General features: G+C 36.5%; 1 protein-coding gene across 5 annotated transcripts in view; it reads left to right on the forward strand.

Moving 5' to 3' along the window:
- The first annotated feature begins 4,789 nt into the window (after positions 1 to 4,789).
- LOC148873170 (transcription initiation factor TFIID subunit 1-like) overlaps positions 4,790 to 18,877 on the forward strand; it is a 100,133-nt gene continuing 86,045 nt past the window's right edge. The window contains exons 1-5 of one of the 5 annotated variants that reach the window (XM_088942152.1): positions 4,790 to 5,089; positions 9,296 to 9,446; positions 9,522 to 9,806; positions 10,555 to 10,620; positions 17,935 to 18,041. In XM_088942152.1, the coding sequence (XP_088798278.1) occupies positions 10,575 to 10,620; positions 17,935 to 18,041 (153 nt within the window). In that variant the 5' untranslated portion in view covers positions 4,790 to 5,089; positions 9,296 to 9,446; positions 9,522 to 9,806; positions 10,555 to 10,574. Of the gene's footprint in view, positions 5,090 to 9,286; positions 9,447 to 9,493; positions 10,412 to 10,554; positions 10,621 to 17,934; positions 18,042 to 18,877 lie in introns of those variants that run through there. The other 4 variants (XM_088942151.1, XM_088942153.1, XM_088942150.1 and 1 more) reach the window with 4 other exon arrangements.

Below are 18,877 nucleotides of genomic sequence, written 5' to 3' on the forward strand. Positions count from 1 at the left end.
TTTTATTAGAAGCAAAAAAAAAATGAAATAGTTAAGCAAAAACTTCCATTATTGCAAAAGATAAGTTGTTTGACGATTGCATTCACTTCCAAACTACAAAATATAAGAGGGAAATAGAAAGGAATAATTGAAAAAGAAGGTCCTGATGCAATAAACAAAACTGATGAGATCATCTAATGAATCAGCTTCTTAGGCATTGGTGGTACCATGTTAGCAATTTCCCTAGTGGGGTCGAATGCACCCCCATTGATGAGATCTTGAATAGCAAACTTCAGTGGCCAACAATGATCAGTAGTGTGCCCAGGCCCTGGTGATAAGCACACACAGAGTGCACTTGTATCATACTTCCTTTTTTGATTATTGGGGTGGTTTCCATTTCAATGGTCGAAGATATCCCTTTGAAACAAGAAAAAGTAACAACTGAGCATGAGACTACGGTAATTGGATGAGTGCCCTTCTTTCTTTCCTTTTGGGGGTTGGTTTTTCTGGGTTATTTGGATTAGAGCAAGTGGTAATTCTTGCGATGCCAGTTTGAAGGATGAAGATTCATTGAGTGAAGTTGTTGAATGTGGGATTGATATGGTCAATGGTTCCTTGTCAATTACTTACACATCAAATGAACATTAGTGAATCAATGGTTTATGGGATGGGGATGTTATTTGTGGCAGTGGTTTGGAGATCGCATGTGCAGGTATGGATATTGGAGATGTACATAGTCTATGAAGTCGCCTAGGGTGGAATTGATATGACAAATTGTTTCTTGGCCATTACGAGTGCACCAGATGAACATCCATGAACTGATGGTTTGTAAGATGAGGATGTTGGTGGAGATGGTGGCGTAATGTTTGTGGGTGCAGGTGTGGATGTTATGAGAGTCGGCAAGGACAATGTATGCTTGACGGGGGTGCATGAAGTGGGTTTGCCCCGATTTGAGATTTTAGCCAATCCATCTTGAAATCCAAGGCAACCATCATTTTTTAAGCTCATCAAACTCTTGGCAGGTTATAAACTGAATGTCATCAGGAGCACACATCTTTTTGAATAAAATAGCATACCAAAGAAGCTGACTTATTATGTGAAACAAAAAAATGGATGAAAAAAGAAGGATTATGAAAAGATGACCTCATAACAAAGCATTTTTTATGCACAATTGAGTAATCTAATAAATGGTCACTTCTATTTTGATTATAGAGTATTGGGAGCACGTCTAGAATCTTTAGGTTAACTTCATCTTGTTCCGACTTTTCCCTTATTGTTTTTCATCTTAAAGTAGCATTGAAACTCAAACAACGAATAATATATGCATAATGAAGGGAAAAACAAAAATGTGCACATGTGTGTATGCGCCATTGGTGGTGTTCAAGAGGCAACCTATCAAGGAGGCAAGGAAACGATGAAAGAATGATTGGCTGAGGTAGGGCAGAACCTATCAGGGAGGCAACCTAAGGTTGTTCAAGAGGTATGAAGGAGCATGGTTTTTAAAACCGAATTGGTCAGGGGTCCAGTTATCGGTTCAAACGGTCCGACCGTTCGAATTGAACGGTGGGCCCGTTCTGACAAAAAAATAAAATAAATAAAAAAATTTAACAAATTTGAAAAATGGTCAAAACTATTCGAACGGTTAACCGGACGGTTCAGCGGTTTGTTGACCAAAATCAACAGTTTGGGGGAAAAAAGCGGGTTTGGGGAAATGGAATTGGTCAGGTGATTGGTTCCCGGGTTTTCTGGTCTAACCCTCTAGTCCGGTCCGATTTTGAAAACCATGTGAAGAGGTTTAAAATGGGAAAAGAAAATTACTTGAATGATTAATCACGAAATTTCACTTGATTATGAGACTTTATTTTTATTTTATTATCCAGGTCGAACCCAAGTGCCACTGCCCAATCACCCTATGTACCCCTCGTGAAGGATTAGACCAGTCGTAGTTTGGATTATTTACAACTTCAATTATAAGCAAGATGAAAAAGGAACACAAAACCAAATTATCATAACTTGCATAGGCTACTAAAGCTGAAAAATTCTACTATTGATAAGATTTTGTATTGTAAGGTAGAAAGGTACACATTGATCCATGGTTTTTAAAATCGAATCGATCAGAGGTCCGATTATCGGTTCAAATGGTCCGACCGTTCGACCCAAGCGGTCGGCCCGTTCTAACAAAAAAAAAACCAAAAAAATAAAAAATATAAAAAAAATAAAAATTTTGAAAAATGGTCAAAACCGTTCTAACGGTTCGGACGGTTCAAACGATTAATCGACCAGTTCAGCAGTTTGCTGATCAAAATCAATGGTTTTGAGGAAAAAAGTAGGTTTGGGGAAAAACAGAGGTGTCCGGTTCCCGGGTTTTCCGGTCCCGTCCAGTTTTGAAAACCATGCACTAATCAATAGGATGTCCTAGCATCTAATGATAACCACAGAATGTGCATTTTTTTTCGTTTTATTTACATTTTCTTCTTCTTCCATTTTTATTTTTTCTTTCTTTTTGTTACTTTTCATTTTTCTTGTCCTTATCTTCTTTTTATTTTTTATATTTATATTTATATTTATTTTTTATTAATTTCTTGATTATTTATAAGATTTCCTATTAGTATCTATTCCAGTTTGTTTAAATGTCATTGTTATTTATTATATTATGGAGAGTCTCCCTTACTCTTTTATTCATTCTTTCACCTCCTTTTAGAATTTTATCCTTTTCCTTTCTTTTTCTCTCCCTTTTGATTGATTATTTTATGTGATTTTTATTGTATGACTCATTTTTGTTTTTTTTAAGTCTTCATGTTTTTATATTAAGATTGTTATTATTTACTTTATTACATTTGTTAAATTTTTTAATTGTTTTTTTATTTATAATGAATTATTATTTTTATTTGCGTTTGCTTTTATTTTTTTTTAGATTTTAATCTTTCTATGCTATCACACTATGTGGTCCTACACCTCTCTTTTTATCTTTTTCATCATTCATTTTTTTTTCTTTTATATATATATATATATATATATTAATTTTTACTTATTTTTATTGATTATTATTTTTACAATTTAATTAGTATTTCTTTATCATCTTTTTGGATTTTAATTATTGATTGATTTTTTGATTTTTTATTAATATTTCCGTTTAAATAGTTTTCCTTTTTATTTTATATATTTCTTTTTTATTTCTCCTTTGATTTTTGTGTTTTAATTTCTTTACACTTTTTTCTTTTTAGATTTTTTATTTGTTATGATTTTGTACTACTTGTTAATTATTTATATTTATTTTTAAGTCTTCATTTATTAATTTTTTACTATTTGTGCTATGATTTATTTTCCTTAATTACACAAAAGAAATATTGCAATTTTTTCTCATTTCTTTTTATTCTTTCAATTTTCTTTTCTTTGATTTTTTTTTTCTTTTTTCTCTTTTCCTTTTTCTTCCATTTCTATTCCTTTTTTGTATTTCTATTTTTGCTATTTTTTTGAATTTCTTATTTTATTATTTTGATTTTGATTTTCAGATATTTAATTACCTTTTTTTAATTTTGTTATTTTTTATTTCGTTAGTTTTATTTGCTTACTTCTAAATTGTTATATTATGAGAATTTTTTTTGGATTTTTCAAAACTTTGCTATTATTATTATTTTTCTTCTTCTTCTTCTTCTTCTTCTTCTTCTTCTTCTTCTTATTATTATTATTATTATTATTATTATTATTATTATTATTATTATTATTATTATTATTATTATTATTATTATTATTATACTTTTTTTACATTTTGTTTTCCTCTTTAAAAACTTCCCCTTTATTTTTTCTCTCTCTTGTTTTTTAGGATTTATTATTATATTTCTTTGAATTTTATTTATTTTCTTTTGTGTACTTTTGCAGAATTATTTCTTTGTACCCTTTTATTTCAATTGTTTTTCCTTTTTTTTATGATTTTTTTAGTTTTGATTTTATGTTTTTTTTTTTTAATTTATTTACATTTTGTCCTATTGTCCTATTTCTATTTTAGTTTTGTTGGACTCTTGAATATATATATATATATATTCTTGGAGGTCAGAGGTGTCATCACCTCCATTTCCATAATTGATGCGTGTCGACTCCAAGTCCAGCCCAGTGAGCCGTCTCCCAACACTCATAGTGTGGTTTTTGGACATTCTAAGTTGAATGGTGGGGTTGGATTATGCCATATGGGCCCGAATCGAGTTGGTTTGGAAAATGGTTTTATTCGATCGATTCTGAGCCTCAAAACAGAATCTTCGAGCGATGGTGGGGCAAACACATCTAAGCCAATTAGACCATAAGATTAAGCCTTAGGCACACCAAAACATCTATTTATAAAGTTTTAACCCAAAATTCCCTCATTCACCCTATCATCAAACCAAGATTCCGTTCCAAATATACTCGACCTAAATTCTCACAGTCTTGACACCCCTGAAACAATTAGACACTACCACCAGATCCCGGACATCTTCAAATGCCTACCTACAAAATTTCAACAAAAAATACCCTTGTTTGTTATCCCATCTAAAACTATTCCATTTTAAGGCTCCATTGTTGATCAAATCCTAAATCTGTCTGATCCGAGCCTAGTTTAATTTAACCTTACCATTCAACCTATAATGCTCAAAATAACAATCCTATCAAATTTCAAAAAAAAAAAAAACCCTATTTACCTTGCATCTAAAAAGATCCCATTTCGACTAATCTCATTGGCCCGCATACACAAAACCAATATATGCGGCCAAACTCATCCTAACTCTCATTTTTTATCCAAAAATCTCAGTCGTGGACTTCTTTGTTTCTTTCTTAGGCGATTTCTCATCGTCTCTTGGAATCGATCCAATTTTCGTTACCTACAAAAGCTGTTCTTAGCATCTCGAGGTTGGTTGTCTATTGCGCTAATCGAACGACAACAACTGTAGCAAATCGTGGTTCCGTCGTTAACAAGTCAGCGAAAATGGCATTCTGACGCCAGTTTCTACTTCTAAACCATCCCAGTGACCCAGTCTGTGAAGGGCTTCTCTGTTCCGATCGCTAGCAACCCGGAGACGAAAATCAGAATAAACCACGACCTCCCCTGTTGCCAATCATCCTCAGGCTACATTTCGATAAGGTAACATTTGTCTCCTTTTTCTCTGTGTCGAGTTTCATCGATTTTCCTGTTGCTCGATAGTTTTCTTTGTATCTGTGGCTAATAGGAGAGAGACCGGATTATTTAATTCCGGTAAATCTTGGTATCAGCCCGGATTGGCTTATTCCATACCCCTCTTTTCGTTTAATGTGATAATAGATATGCAGATTTCGTTTGAATCCGTTGTTTTATTTTGGTTTCCTAATTGATAATTTTTTAATCGAATCTGCTAGCTGAATCTATTGTGTTCAGTTTTCCGGGTCAGTGGTTATTCTTACTTCTATTCATATTCTCTGCTTCTACTCTATTTATCGAATTTCAAAATTCTTTCAAGTAGAATAGTTGAAGATGCTGAATATTGGTATATCATTTTATTCCCTCTATTCTTTGTAGTTTACTCAAGCTGTATCTGTAATCACTGCTATGCTTAAGTTGTGTGTGTTTATGTTTGATCCATAATGCTTAGTTCAACATTAGATAAAGAGTTATGCAGGTTGGGATGAGGGTGGGTGAATGGTAGGGGATAAATCAGATTTGAAAATGTAAGGAATAAAAAATATAATAAAGAAAGGTGGCAAGAGATGCAAATGTTTTAACATGTCTTTAGGAATAAGTAAATGGGTTTAGGGATAAATATAGATGCTCGATTTTTTTAGAAAAAAAAGGGAAATAAGCTTTTAAAATGGAAATAATACTAAAAAATGATGAAATGAACAAAATATATAAAAATCAAAAAATAAAAAATATATATAAAAGATTCAAAAGTAAAATTAATTAGAAAATAAAAATATAAATAAAAAAAATAAAAAATAAGAGAAATAAAGAAATAATTGAGGTTCCATAAGAAAATAACATAAACAATTGATAAAATTAAATAAAAATAATAAAAGAAAATAAATAAATAAAAAAATAATAAAATAAAATAAAAATGCAATTAGGGGAAACCTTTTGTGTTTTTTTTTTTTTTTATTTGCTTCACTATTCTAATATTCAATTGAATGATTGTTATTTGTATTTTTGCTTGTTGATATCTCATGTGGGCCTCACCTATTACACCTAGGAAAGGGGTGCCTAACCCCCTCCCTGTACATCTCCAATATCCATACTCGCACTAGCGATCACTTGGTGCATTTGTAATTGGCAAGAAACCATTGGCTATATAAATCCCACATCCAACAACTTCACTCAGTGCATCTTCATCCTCCAAAACCAGCACTACAAGCATTACCGCTTACTCCTGTCCAAATCATTGCCACAAATAAACATCCCCATCCCATAAACCATCAATTCACGATTGTTCATTTGGTGCATCTGTAATTGATAAGAAACCATTAGCTATACCAATCCCACATCCGACAACTTCACTCAATGCATCTTTGTCCTCCAAACCAGCACCACAAGCATTACCACTTGTTGCAGTCCAAATAAATCGGAATAACCAACCCCCTAGAGGAAATAAAGAAGGGTACTCACCCAATTACAGTGCTCTCATGCTCAATTCCTACATTTTCTTGTTTTGAAGGGATATCTCTAACCATTGAAATGAAAACCACCCCAGAACTGAAGCCAAGGAAGTATGATACAAGTGCATTCAGTGCTTATCACCAGGTGCCTGCGCATATTACCGATCATTGTTGGTCATTGAAGTTTGCTATTCAAGTTCTCATTGATAGGGGTGTATTTGACTCCACCAGGGATATTCCAAATATGGTGCCACAACTTTCAAAGAAGTTGCTTCATTAAAGACTCTTTTATTACTTTTATTTTGCTAAACTAGGACTGAGGTTCAAAATATCGATACACCCGGTATGCTGGTAGAGGCGTATCACTTGTTTTTTTAGTTTTTTTTTTTTTTTTCAAATCCAGTTCAGAGGGGCCGGTTTTTGGTCTGTTCACCCCCTTGAACTGGTCAAAACCCTGATACACACTTTGTAGGGGCATATCGAGAAGCTCTCAATACGATATGTATTGGCCGATACGTGTCGATTTTTTGAACCGTGATTGGGACTACTCTTCAGTTATTCGTTTTTATTTTGCTTTTACCTTTTGAAGTTGAGAAGTGAACATGATCATTGAATAACTCATTTTTTGCTTTAATGAAAGTTTTTACTATGTTGGATTGTAGATTTGGAATAAACCTCAAGGGCATAACTTTGTAAAAAAAAATGATTGTTAATCAAAGGTTCATCGCTTGCAATGTCTAAGGAGGGGGGATCCTAACAGGCCAAAGCCATAAAGCCCATATAGTTATACAAAAAAATTGTTCATATATGTATATTAGCTTTTGTAAATGAAATTAGTGTATATTTTCAATCAATTCTACTCTTTTAAGCCATAAAGCCCATATAGCTATACAGAAAATTGTCCATAAATTATTTCAAAAGCCAACCCACCGAAACATGACTAAGCTTGGCCTAACCCAATCCAAGTTATGTTGGGTTGAGCTCAAGTTGGGCATATATCAATAAACTTGGTTTTGACCTCAAGTTGGGCATATATCAATAAACTGATTTGCACTTTTAGGGTTGGGCTTAGGTTAACCCTCAACTTAACCCAACTCACCCAAGTTGCACCCCTAGTTTATTGGCTAATCAGTTAAAATATAAAAAGAGAAAAGAAATTTTGTCTTTCATTCTCTTAATAGAGTGCAATCCTTATTTTCAACAAAATTATTGCCTCCATCCTCATCAACATTCCATCATGGCTGAAAAACTTGAATGTTGGCTTGGATGGTAGTGGCCCGAAGCTGCATGCATACATGTGATGGCTATCATAAAGAGAGAGTTACATGGGGTAGTGTTGCCCCATTTCTTTGATTAGTGAAGGAGGGGAGAATTGGAGAAATAGTTGATGAAGAAAAGTGAAAGGAGGGGCCAATGGAAATAGAAGTAGTAAATGATGAAGAACATAGTAGGGAAGGATAGAAGCAAGTGAAGAAATGGAAGACAGAACATGGAGAGGAAAAAACTAGGAACAAAACAAGTAAATAACTTCGGGCCCATTTGTCACGTCTTTCCACGTGGTCTTTCGGCTGTTTACAAGCCGGGAAGATCGATTTTCGGTCTATTCCCGTTTGGCTCACGAAAGATCTAGCCGCCAAAAGACGGTGCGTCGAAAAGATGCGAGAAGCCCATTTCGGGCTGATTTTCCACGTCTTTCGTGTTTTAATCTCACACGAAAAGACACGGGCAAACGCACGGAAAGACACCCATCTACCAAACTATCTTCAGGCTGCCCAAATCTTATGTCAAAAGCTCAATGCGTCTTTTGACTGTCAGAGTTACAAGAAGATATTCTCAAAAAAGACATGCCAAACGGGCCCTTAATGACTAACTAGCTGGCTGGATGTGGTGAGGAAAATGGTGTGGTGAAGAGGAAAATAGGAAGAATAAAAGAAATGAGTGAGGATACGAAGGGAAAAATGTGAGAGAAATTACCCAAAAAAAAATCCCTCCTGCTCGTCATTGCTGATTTGTTGGCCTTTGATCGGAAAGTTCCATTTGAAAGGAGTATAAATATAAATATATACAGTGCAAATACATACAAAATAATACAAAATACAAAGGTTTTACACTCTACAAATTTAAGCGAATTATGTTACAAAACACTAGTGTCGTTGGAGATGGTGTTGTGTGATTATATTGTTTTTTATTTGAATAGTAAGTTTGCACTTGCTTTCCGGCTATGATGGAATGTTGGTGAGGATGGAGGCAATAATGTTGTTGAAAATAAGGATTGCACTCTATTAATAAAAGGAACCAAAATTTCAATTTTCTTTTACATCTTTATTGATTAGCCAAAAAACTAGGGATGCAACTTGGGTTAGATTGAGGCTTAACCTAAGCTCAACCTTAAAAGTGCAAACATTGGGATCGAGCTTGGCCCAACCTGAGGTCAAACCCGAGTTTATTGATCTAGGCCCAACTTGAGCTTAGCTCAACCCAATATAACTTGGGTTGGGTTAGGCCAAGCTTAGTCATGTTTGCGTGGGTTGGGTTTTGAAATAATGTATGAACAAATTTTGCACAGCTATATGGGCTTAATTAGATAAAAATGTATACAAATTTCATTTACAAAAGCTCATATAAAATATTTTATACATACATGCTTATATAGTTAGATAAAAGTATATTTTATATAAATAAAATGCATGCGTTTATCAATTTATGTATTTCTTAGGTGTATCAGGTTGGATAGGGCCAGGTTGAGTTGGTCTGGGCTATCAGGCTATATGAGGCCTCAACAGAAGCCCAATCTGAGTTTTATAGCTCAGACCCAACCCGTGCAAAACTTGCGTTGGATCAGATCGGACATCCCGCTCAAATTGCATCCCTATACGGTACACGACTAATCACTTTTATGTCTCAAGTTTGGGTTGGAATACAAGAGAAAAATCATTCGACTTCAAACGCAGATGATTCGGACCGTAGCTCGTTGTACACGTCCTATTTATAGAAGATAGTTAATGGCTAATGCTACCGACGCTCAATAGCTACAGGTCGTCGATTCGACCTCCCAAGCTCCACTTGCTGCCTTGCTGGTCACGGCTGAAGGGACGTAACCGAAGAAGTGAGTTGAGATGATAGCACTGCAGAGTGCCGACGCTGGCTAGGGCAAAGAAGAGTACGAGGGAAACGGAAGTCACCAGAGAAGGGGAAGCTGTGATTTCAGCGATGCCGGTCACTGAAAAGTAACGTCGGTTAGTGTCTCACACATACAAGGAGTCCGCCACGCTTAAAGGCGACGTGGCAAACTTTGAGGGGTGATGCTAGGGGTTGATTTCCTAGAGTGATACCAGAGGATCCGGATCCCTCTCGTTGTATGTCGTCTATTAGTTTTTTTCTGTGAGGACGGACAGAAATGATGGTATATTTATTGGTATCAAGGGGCGATTGGCACAACAAGCTCACCATTCTTCCTTTATTTTCCCTTTTTTTATCAGGTTTGATGGGAAGCTTCTTCGTTGCGTTTTCTTGCTTTTTTTTTTTCACCCATGTTTTTCGGCCTTAGAACAGATTAGTACCGTGTAATAGGGACCGGTTATGATTTTTCTTTCAACTTATTAAATTATTTAGTTTTGAGGTTTACTGTTAGTTTGTACTTATGAAGGGTTTCTTCATCTTGAAATTATATGTATATATGCCCCACAATTTGGAATTTGTTTGATTTCATTTATTGTAACTTGTGTTGGAGGGAGGGGGGGGGGATTCTAGGTCTCAATTTACGAGTGGCTCTAGTATTATGACACTTTAGCTCATTGTAAGAAAAAAATGTCGAGTGTCGATATTAATTCATTTTGCTCTGGTATAATTCTCACTTTGTTTTTTGGTACTTAAAAGATTTGTCAGTTGCTTTTTTTTTTCTTTTTTTTTTTTTTTTTTTTTTCCATTGATCGTCAATTGGTGCTAAATAACAGAAATGTTTCTCTTTTCCCTTCTTTTGCTTAGTGTGAAGCTGTAAGTACAACATGGGGGAAATGTCAGGCAACGCATCGCATGACACCCACAACGAAGGTTAGTTAACTGTTTGAATTGTAAAAGAATAATATTTTCATATCGTGCACCACAATTGACCAAAAAAATGTGCATCATAGCCCTCTCTGGTTTTTGTTTCTTGGTGCAGAAAGTTACTGTTCCAAGGGACTTATAGAATAAATAAGGAAACTAATTTCCTATTAGTGTTAGAAGGTCATTTAGCCATACATGGCATTTGAATCCAGACTATTTCACTTCAGGTTGTTATGAAACTGTAAACAAGTTCATTATGGACAAAACCTGAAATTACTCAATTGCAGTATTTTATTAGTGATTTGGAAATTTCTCATTTTAGATGGCTAACTTCTTAATTTTAATGTAAAGAGAAACCACAATGTCATCATTTCATTTCAATCCACCTATTTTTGCTTATCAATAATAAATCTACTCAATTTCAAAACTGAATTTGTTTGAGTAGCCATTGATTGGGGAGAAGGGGAGCTAAGCTAACTCCATTCTTGATGTAGAAGCTGAATTTGTTATATCTTCAGGCATCTCTACTTACTCTCTTTTCTTTATGGATAAATCCACCAAGAATTACTGATAAAAAATCTTCTTGTTCTTTCTGAGACCCACACATGCAAGGTCTTCAGCGGCAGATAATTGGTGGGAATCAAAAGGGGCCGATATGGTTTTTAGAGGTGAAAATGAAGAGGCTTTGGAGGAGTGTTTTCTTTTGGTAGTTGGGTGGGGTTGTGGGGATGAACAAGTCTTCTTTCTTCTCTGGGGTGACTTATTGTCACCTTTCTTGTAATTTCTTTTTTCTATTAATAAACTTTTGTTTTACTATCAAAACAGTGAAGAGGCTTCATAGAGGGGGTGGAAGTAGGAGAAGGGGGAGAAAGGGTGGTGGCTGTAGCGGAGGGGGAGGGTTCAATTTGCAAGGCCAAAGTGGTTTCCGGAAGGGAGGAAGATAGAGAAGCGGGAGAGGAGGCTTCTAGGGGGAAGGGAACCTTAAATGTGGGCAGTAGCATGAAGTCTGATGAGGGTTTTGGATGTGATGTGGATGGAGGAAAAAAGGAGTGGGTTGAGGGGGGATGGTACTCAATCAACAAATGGGTCACATATCGAAAAGGGACTTGGTGCTGGTGTGGACTGCTTAGGGAAATTTGAGAAAGAGGATTCTTCTGACAAGGGAGGGGAAGGATGTGAAGAGAAAGAAGGTTACAAGGCTTATGGGTAAAAAATGTATAGGTGGAAAAAGAAATATAGAATGAATTATCAAAAAAAAAAAGGGAAATATAGAATGACACTGATATCTGAAGAAGCTGGAAGAAAAATATGGTGGTGGGCCTTTGAAGGTTAGGGAGAAAGACAAATTGATTCTTGTTGAAATTGGTGTTATTGCAAGACATGGTAACATGCAAGACAGTGGGAGGCCATCTGAAGTTGAAGGGGATGATTTTAACAAGGGTGATGACGTGGAAGCATATCAAATCTTTGAGAAGAATTCTGTCTTAAAGTTAGAAAGGATCAATAATAACTCTAAGGATTTGATGGCTCCTGAGAATATTACCAATGCAGTAAGAAGATTCAGAAGCCAGAAAAATAATTGGACTGTTTCAGTTTCTATTTTTCACTAGAAACTGAGGGTAAAGAAGACTTCTCAAGAGAAGTAAAGAGGCTAATGTTCTACTTTCTGCCACTGCAGAGTTCACTAGAAACTGAGGGTAAAGAAGACTTCTCAAGAGAAGTAAAGAGGCTAATGTTCTACTGTCTTCCACTGCAGAGGTTGAGTAATTGTACAAATATATCATACAATTTTAAGTTGGAGACATGTTCTTTGGGTGTAGGATTTTATTTGGGTTTGGAGATTTGGTTTTTGTGGGTTGGGTAGATAGGGTGTAGGTTTTAGGAGTTAAGGGGTTGGATGACTGAGTCTTAATACTGTCTGTAATTTTGGGGTTCTGTTGTGGTCAGGATAGGGTGTTTTGTTGTTCTTTTTGAGCCTTGGGATTCTAATGTCTGTTGGTTAGAGGAGATTGGGTCTGGGTTTGGGATTGCTTTTTTTTTTTATTTTTTTTTATCATGGGTGATTCCTTATCACTTTTATTGTAATCTCTTTCTTCTCCTTAATAAATTTTCTTTTTTATTTACTACCAAACAATGCAAAGTCTTCCCATATTTCTTTTCTGTGGAACTAGTACATTCTTGCGGTTTTTTCCTAACAAGTACTGGATATAAAAGAAAGGTTGATGACCATAAAGATTTGACAAAGCACTAACATGACAAGTGAGAAACTACACTTAATTGAAAGACCATTAAATTTTCAGCCCTCTCCAAACAAGGAAAGGGTTGGGTACTTTCTATGGTTGCACGCACATAGAGAGACAAAGAGGGATGGCTACATACAAAAACAACAAAAATAAATGAAGGGAAAAAACCCCTATTTTCCATATTTGTTTTTCTCAAATAGTCTGAAACAAAACAGAGGAGGCATGGTACTAGGGGTGATCATGGGCTGGGCTGGGCTGGGCTGGGCCAGTTTTGGTGCCCATACAATTTGATTTCCAATAATGTCATAACAGTCCTTGACTGTGGTCCTTTTGTCTTGTTTGAAGGAGGAAATATTGGGATATGTGAGCCATAGAAGAGCATTGCTGCACCAGTGATCTGTAGAAGAAAGATATTTTCGCCACTACCTGGTTGAAGGATACAAAGTAGAGAATAATTCCTTATTCTTCATCCCGTAAGAGTTGTTTACTGCACTGGAATTGCATCCTAGGCCAGTTGTAGACATTTGGGATATATGAAAGTACACCATAGCTCCTTTTTTATAGAAAATTTCCATAGCCATTTTGAGAGAAGGGCCTGATTCACTTAATGTAGGGGTTGGATGTGTACACTTCCTTTCTTACACACCTCAGCCTATGCAACCAGGTGGAAATTCTTTATGTCCTCTTTTCCTTTCCAAAGAAAATCTCTCCTGTGCTTCTCAAGGGCATGGACCTAATGTGAAAAAAATGTTCCATTAATTTGAGGAATTCTTTCTTTATTTATTTATTTGATCAATAACAATGAAATTTTATTAATGATATAGAGAATCAGAGTTACAAGGGAAGGAGCTAAAAAGTCTCAACTCCCAGCTACCCAAGGAACATCCTGACCATGCAGCAATTACAAAACAGCCCAAAATATAGTGTTTCTGTTTACCCTTGCCTAGCTAGACCATCTGCCAATGCATTTGCACTTCTCTTTATCCATGTACAATGAATTTCCATGTCCTTGGTGAGCCACTTGAACTTCCTCTTTTCATTGCTGTATTTCCAAAGCATAGAGCAGCCCTCTTTTAGCCAATTCACCACAGTTTCAGAATCACCTTCTATAATCAACTTTTTGATATTCATTTCCTTGACCCTTTGTATCCCTTCAATAGCTTCTAAAATCTCAGTCCTCAAGGAGTCTCCCACCCCAATCGGACCAGAGTACATGGCTAACAAATTCCCTGTTTCATCCCTTATCACTCCCCCTACTCCGGAAGGCCCTGGGTTGCCTATGCTGCTACCATCAAAGTTCAGTTCGATAAATCCTTGAGGTGGAGGAGTCCAACAAGAGTTTAAAATCTTTCTACTTGAGCCTGAATCTGCAATCTCCTTCCAATTCCTTATCAACTCATCAATTGAGAACACTTTGAACAATTCCAATGTTCTCAACCAATATACCATCTTAATGTGGATAATCTCCATGATTTCTTCCACACTTCTATCCTTATTTGAGAATATCCATGAGTTCCTCTTCTCCCAAACAGTCCAACATACCGCAGCTCTACCACACCTCCACACGATCTTAGCCCTTTTGGTTGGCCAATTAGGCATGGAGGTAAATAAGCTTGGCACATTCAAAGGGGGATTCCACCTGCAACCAAACAGAGAAGTAAACCATACCCAATAACTTTAACAAACTGACAAGAAATTTGTAAATGGTATCTAGACTCACCATCGGATTTACAGAAAACACACCAGTGAGGAGACAAGCAGTTGTTGGGTCTTTTCCTCTGGAGTAGATCCCCTGTATTAACTCTTTCCAGAAAGGCTTCCCAACAGAAACTCCCAACCTTTGGAGGTATAGGTCGACACCACACTTCTTTAACAGGGAAAGATGATCCAACAGGAGGAGAGGGTAACAGTGCTTTAAAGAAAGAGGCACAAGTGTAGGAACCCGAGTTGAGAAGGTACAACAAACAGTATTAAGAAGAAGATGAAGCATATATGAAGGATCCCTTTATTAAATCAATCACCAAGAATTTGGATGAATTGCTGAGAAACTTTAAGCATTTTGCACTAATAGATACTGGATGGTTAATAAATTCTTAGAACTTATTAAAAATAAAAAATTGATGGTTGAAATGAGGTGTGCCCTCAGGATATTTTTTGTAATGTAGACATGGTTTAAAATGTTGACATATTTCCTCCTAATATTTCCATTTCCATGGGTACTGACATGAAATGCTACTGGAATTGACGTATTCCCTAGTGAAGACTATCAGCTCTATCAGCTATGTGGAGTACTGAGTACATGAGATGGTATTACAATATTATAAATTGGCAACTGTATTGCAGATATGTGTTACAACAATATTAAATAATGACTACTTTGAGGCAGCTTAAAATTCTTCTTGGGTGTGAAAGGCAATCATATCTAATTCTGGCTTGATGAATGGTGTGGGGATTTTGCTTTGTGTGAAAGGTTTTCTTCTCTTTTTGATATTGCCCAAGATAAGGAAGCTGTGGTTGAAGACTTCATTGATTTTGTGAATGGTGAAGTAATTTGGGCCCAACTTTTAGAAGGAATCTCAATGTATAAAACCTAATCCTCAAACTGATGATGAAAGAATTTGATCTTGGGAGAGTTCTGGCAAGTTTTTTTTTTTTTTTTTTTTTTTGAGAAAAGTATGGTAAGCTGTATTAATATCAAAACAAGGTCCTTTGTACAATGCGTAACTGTACATAACAAACCACTACCACTAGGAACTTCCAAGAAAGTCCACTCTCAAAAAAGAAGAATAGTTTTCGTTTCTGAATATATTATGGACAAACAACCAGTTCTTTAAGAAACCAACTGCTGCATTGATTACCACTGCTTCTGAAGCCAACTTCTGTTCAAAAATTCTGCGGTTTCTTTCCAGCCAGATGGCCCACAATACTGCAGCCGGAATTGAGACCAGCATACATTCCCATTTTTAGACATACCCTGGATTGGCCATCCTTTTAACAGGTCTTTCACCGACCCTGGAGCACACCAGTTCAAGTTTGTAGCATTAATACAGTAGTTCCATATTGAAGCACTGAGGCTACAGTGCAGAAATAGGTGTCTCGATGTCTCCACTTCTTGATTGCAGAGAACACAGAGCAAGTTGGGGACATTAAACCCCTTCTTCATCAACATGGCCTTAGTCAAGCATTTGCCTTAAACAGTCGCCCACAGGAAAAAATTTACTTCAGAAGGGCCTGCTGCTTTCCATATTAATTTGCTTGGGAAGGACTCTCTTGCCTCTCCTACAAGGCCCAAATAGAAGGACTTGATAGAGAACTCTCCAGAATTTCTCCATTTCTAGCATGTTGTATCTTCTCCTTGCAAATTCAGCTGCTGATTTTGAAAAGATGGGTCACCTGATCCATCTCCCAATCGTTTAAACCTCTCCTAAGGGTAGGTCTCCAAGTAATCATATTATTTTCCACCACAAAAGAATCTGCCGCTAAAGCTACTTGTCTACTGCTGCAGAAAAGAGGGCTGGGAAGACATCTTTTACAGCACTGTCCCCACACCAAGGGTCCATCTAAAAGTACAACCTCCTCCCATCTCCCACTTTAAGTTTTAAACCTTCAGTGAACTTGTCAAAAGCTCTGCAAATGCCTTTCCACACTGCACACCCATAAGAAAGATTGGGATCTATTACATCCCACCCATTGCTTCTCAAGCCATATTTCTCCTCAATAACCTTTCTCCATAGGCTATTTGGCTCAGTAGAAAAACCTCCAGAACCATCTGCCCAGCAATGCAGTGTTGAAAGCCTTAACCTTCTTAATTCCAAGTCCTCCCTGGTTTAAAGGTTTGCACCCCTGCTTCCAGTTAACTAAGTGATACTTGTTCGAGTCCTTCCATCCAGCCCAAAGGAAATTCCTCATTTTCTCCTCAAATTTGACAGCCACACCAGAAGGAACTGAGAAATGGATAAGAAATAGGCTGGGAGGCTAGCCAATACACTTTTGATTGAAGTCACCTTGCCTCCTTTGGACAGGTAACGAGCCTTCCATGAAGCCAGCTTTTAGTCTAATTTTTCAAGGACGGGGACACAAGGTCCTACAACGATTTGGATATACATTTTGCTCCAAGAGGAATACCTAGGTATTTGGAGGGGAGTCTTTTCATTTTGCAGCCTAACACATTGGCCAGGTCTTGCATATTTGGCACATCCCCAACTGCCACCAGCTCACTTTTAGAAAGGTTGACTTTTAGCACCAAAACCACCTCAATCCAAAAAATGTTTTAAATTTCTTACTTGATCCATCTTGGCATCACAAAAAAAGTGTATCATCTGTGAACCGCAAGAGGGGCACCTTCAGCTCATTGTTCCCCGACCTCACATCCTTCTAATATTCCTGAGTCTGAAGCTTTTCCCACCATCCTATTCAGTCCTTCCATTACAAAGAGGAAAAGTAATGGAGATAAATGGTCACCTTGTCTTAACCCTCTTGAGTCTGAATTGTCTTTTTGCTGACCCGTTAGCCAATATTGAAATGCTGAGTGTTGTGGTGCATACTTTCATCCAATTCCTCCACTTGCACCCAAAATGCATCCTTGCCAACATGTAGTCTAGAAAGGCCCAATTCATGTGGTCATAGGCCTTTTCCAGATCAACTTTACGTTGAATGTGCTGCTTAAACATTGAATGTGCACCTTCAGCCCATGTGGTCATAGGCCTTTTCCCAATTCATGTTCACACTAATTCTAACATTTTAAACATTGAATATGCATGCTTATACAGGTCCATGCAATTTACATACAGATGTTATCATAAATGCACATCCATTCATAAATATGCTCATGTCATACTTGGAAATTGGATTTCTTGTGTTAAGTTTTTAGACTTGCATTTATATTTAACAGGCATTTATAGACATGCATGCTGCATGATTCACTTATTTATTGATATGTAAATGCTCCCATGAAAGCAGGTACCTTGAAAATAAGTTGCTCCTTTTAAGCTTTGGACTTGAAACTTCTGCTGATATATCATTTACGGGTTATAGCATTGGCATACTTTTGTTTGGTTCTAAAGTTCTGGCTTGGCAGATGATGAGGATGATTATGAGGAGTCTGGTGGAGAGAGCCGACTCTTGGGATTTATGTTTGGAAATGTTGATGATTCAGGTGATCTTGATGCAGATTATCTTGATGAGGTGAGCCTCCCTTAACCTTCCTATATTTTTTACTTTCTGTGTATATCCAATAATTGTGGTATGTAATTTGCAATTGTAGATTGTAGCACCAATTTTAGTATCAGGTCGTCTAAATCTGACATTTCATTGAAGCAAACTCATACGTGTTACTGAAAATGATTTTATTTACCATTAATAAGTATGTACTTAATAAGCATTATGGCTGGTGCAACTTGCTATTTGCATTGATTGTTTTGAGGAAGGAATGGTGTATATGTAATCAATGTGGGTTGCCATTTTTTTGGCATCTGGAAAGCTGATGAAACATAGAAAAGCTTTTGTTTTGCTACAGTAAATTCTGTAGATGGTTCGTATAATATAAATCCTATAATTTTCTGATAATAAATTATAAAAGTTGTATCAATGATGAAATAAAAGGCTTAGAAAACTCTGAAGGCTTTGTGGTCCAAGCAAAAAAGCTCCTAAGATGTACAAGTAAAGTAGACCCCATCAGCATATTGTGCTAAAAAATCTTACACCAACAATGTGAAACCCTTCAAAACTGTAGCTTTCTCTCCTCAGAATGTCTTGGTGTACACACACACACACACTCTATTCAGAGTGTATGTACATATATACATACACATATATGTTCTGGCCTGGGTCGGGCTGTCCAGCCCTAGGATTTTAGGGCCCGAGCAGATATGATCAACCCTATTTCAGAGTGTCTTGGTGATTTCCATCTTTGGTTAGTGAACTCTTGAGTTGCTGGAAACTGTGGAACCTTAACAGCCAACGTTATGCTATATGGTGAGTTGCCCCATTGGCCATATTTTGGGCCATTTGTGGGGAAATGA

Source organism: Nelumbo lutea, chromosome 1, assembly GCF_056320005.1.
Source record: "Nelumbo lutea isolate HS-2025 chromosome 1, American lotus-T2T, whole genome shotgun sequence".
NCBI classification, from domain to species: Eukaryota; Viridiplantae; Streptophyta; class Magnoliopsida; order Proteales; family Nelumbonaceae; genus Nelumbo; species Nelumbo lutea.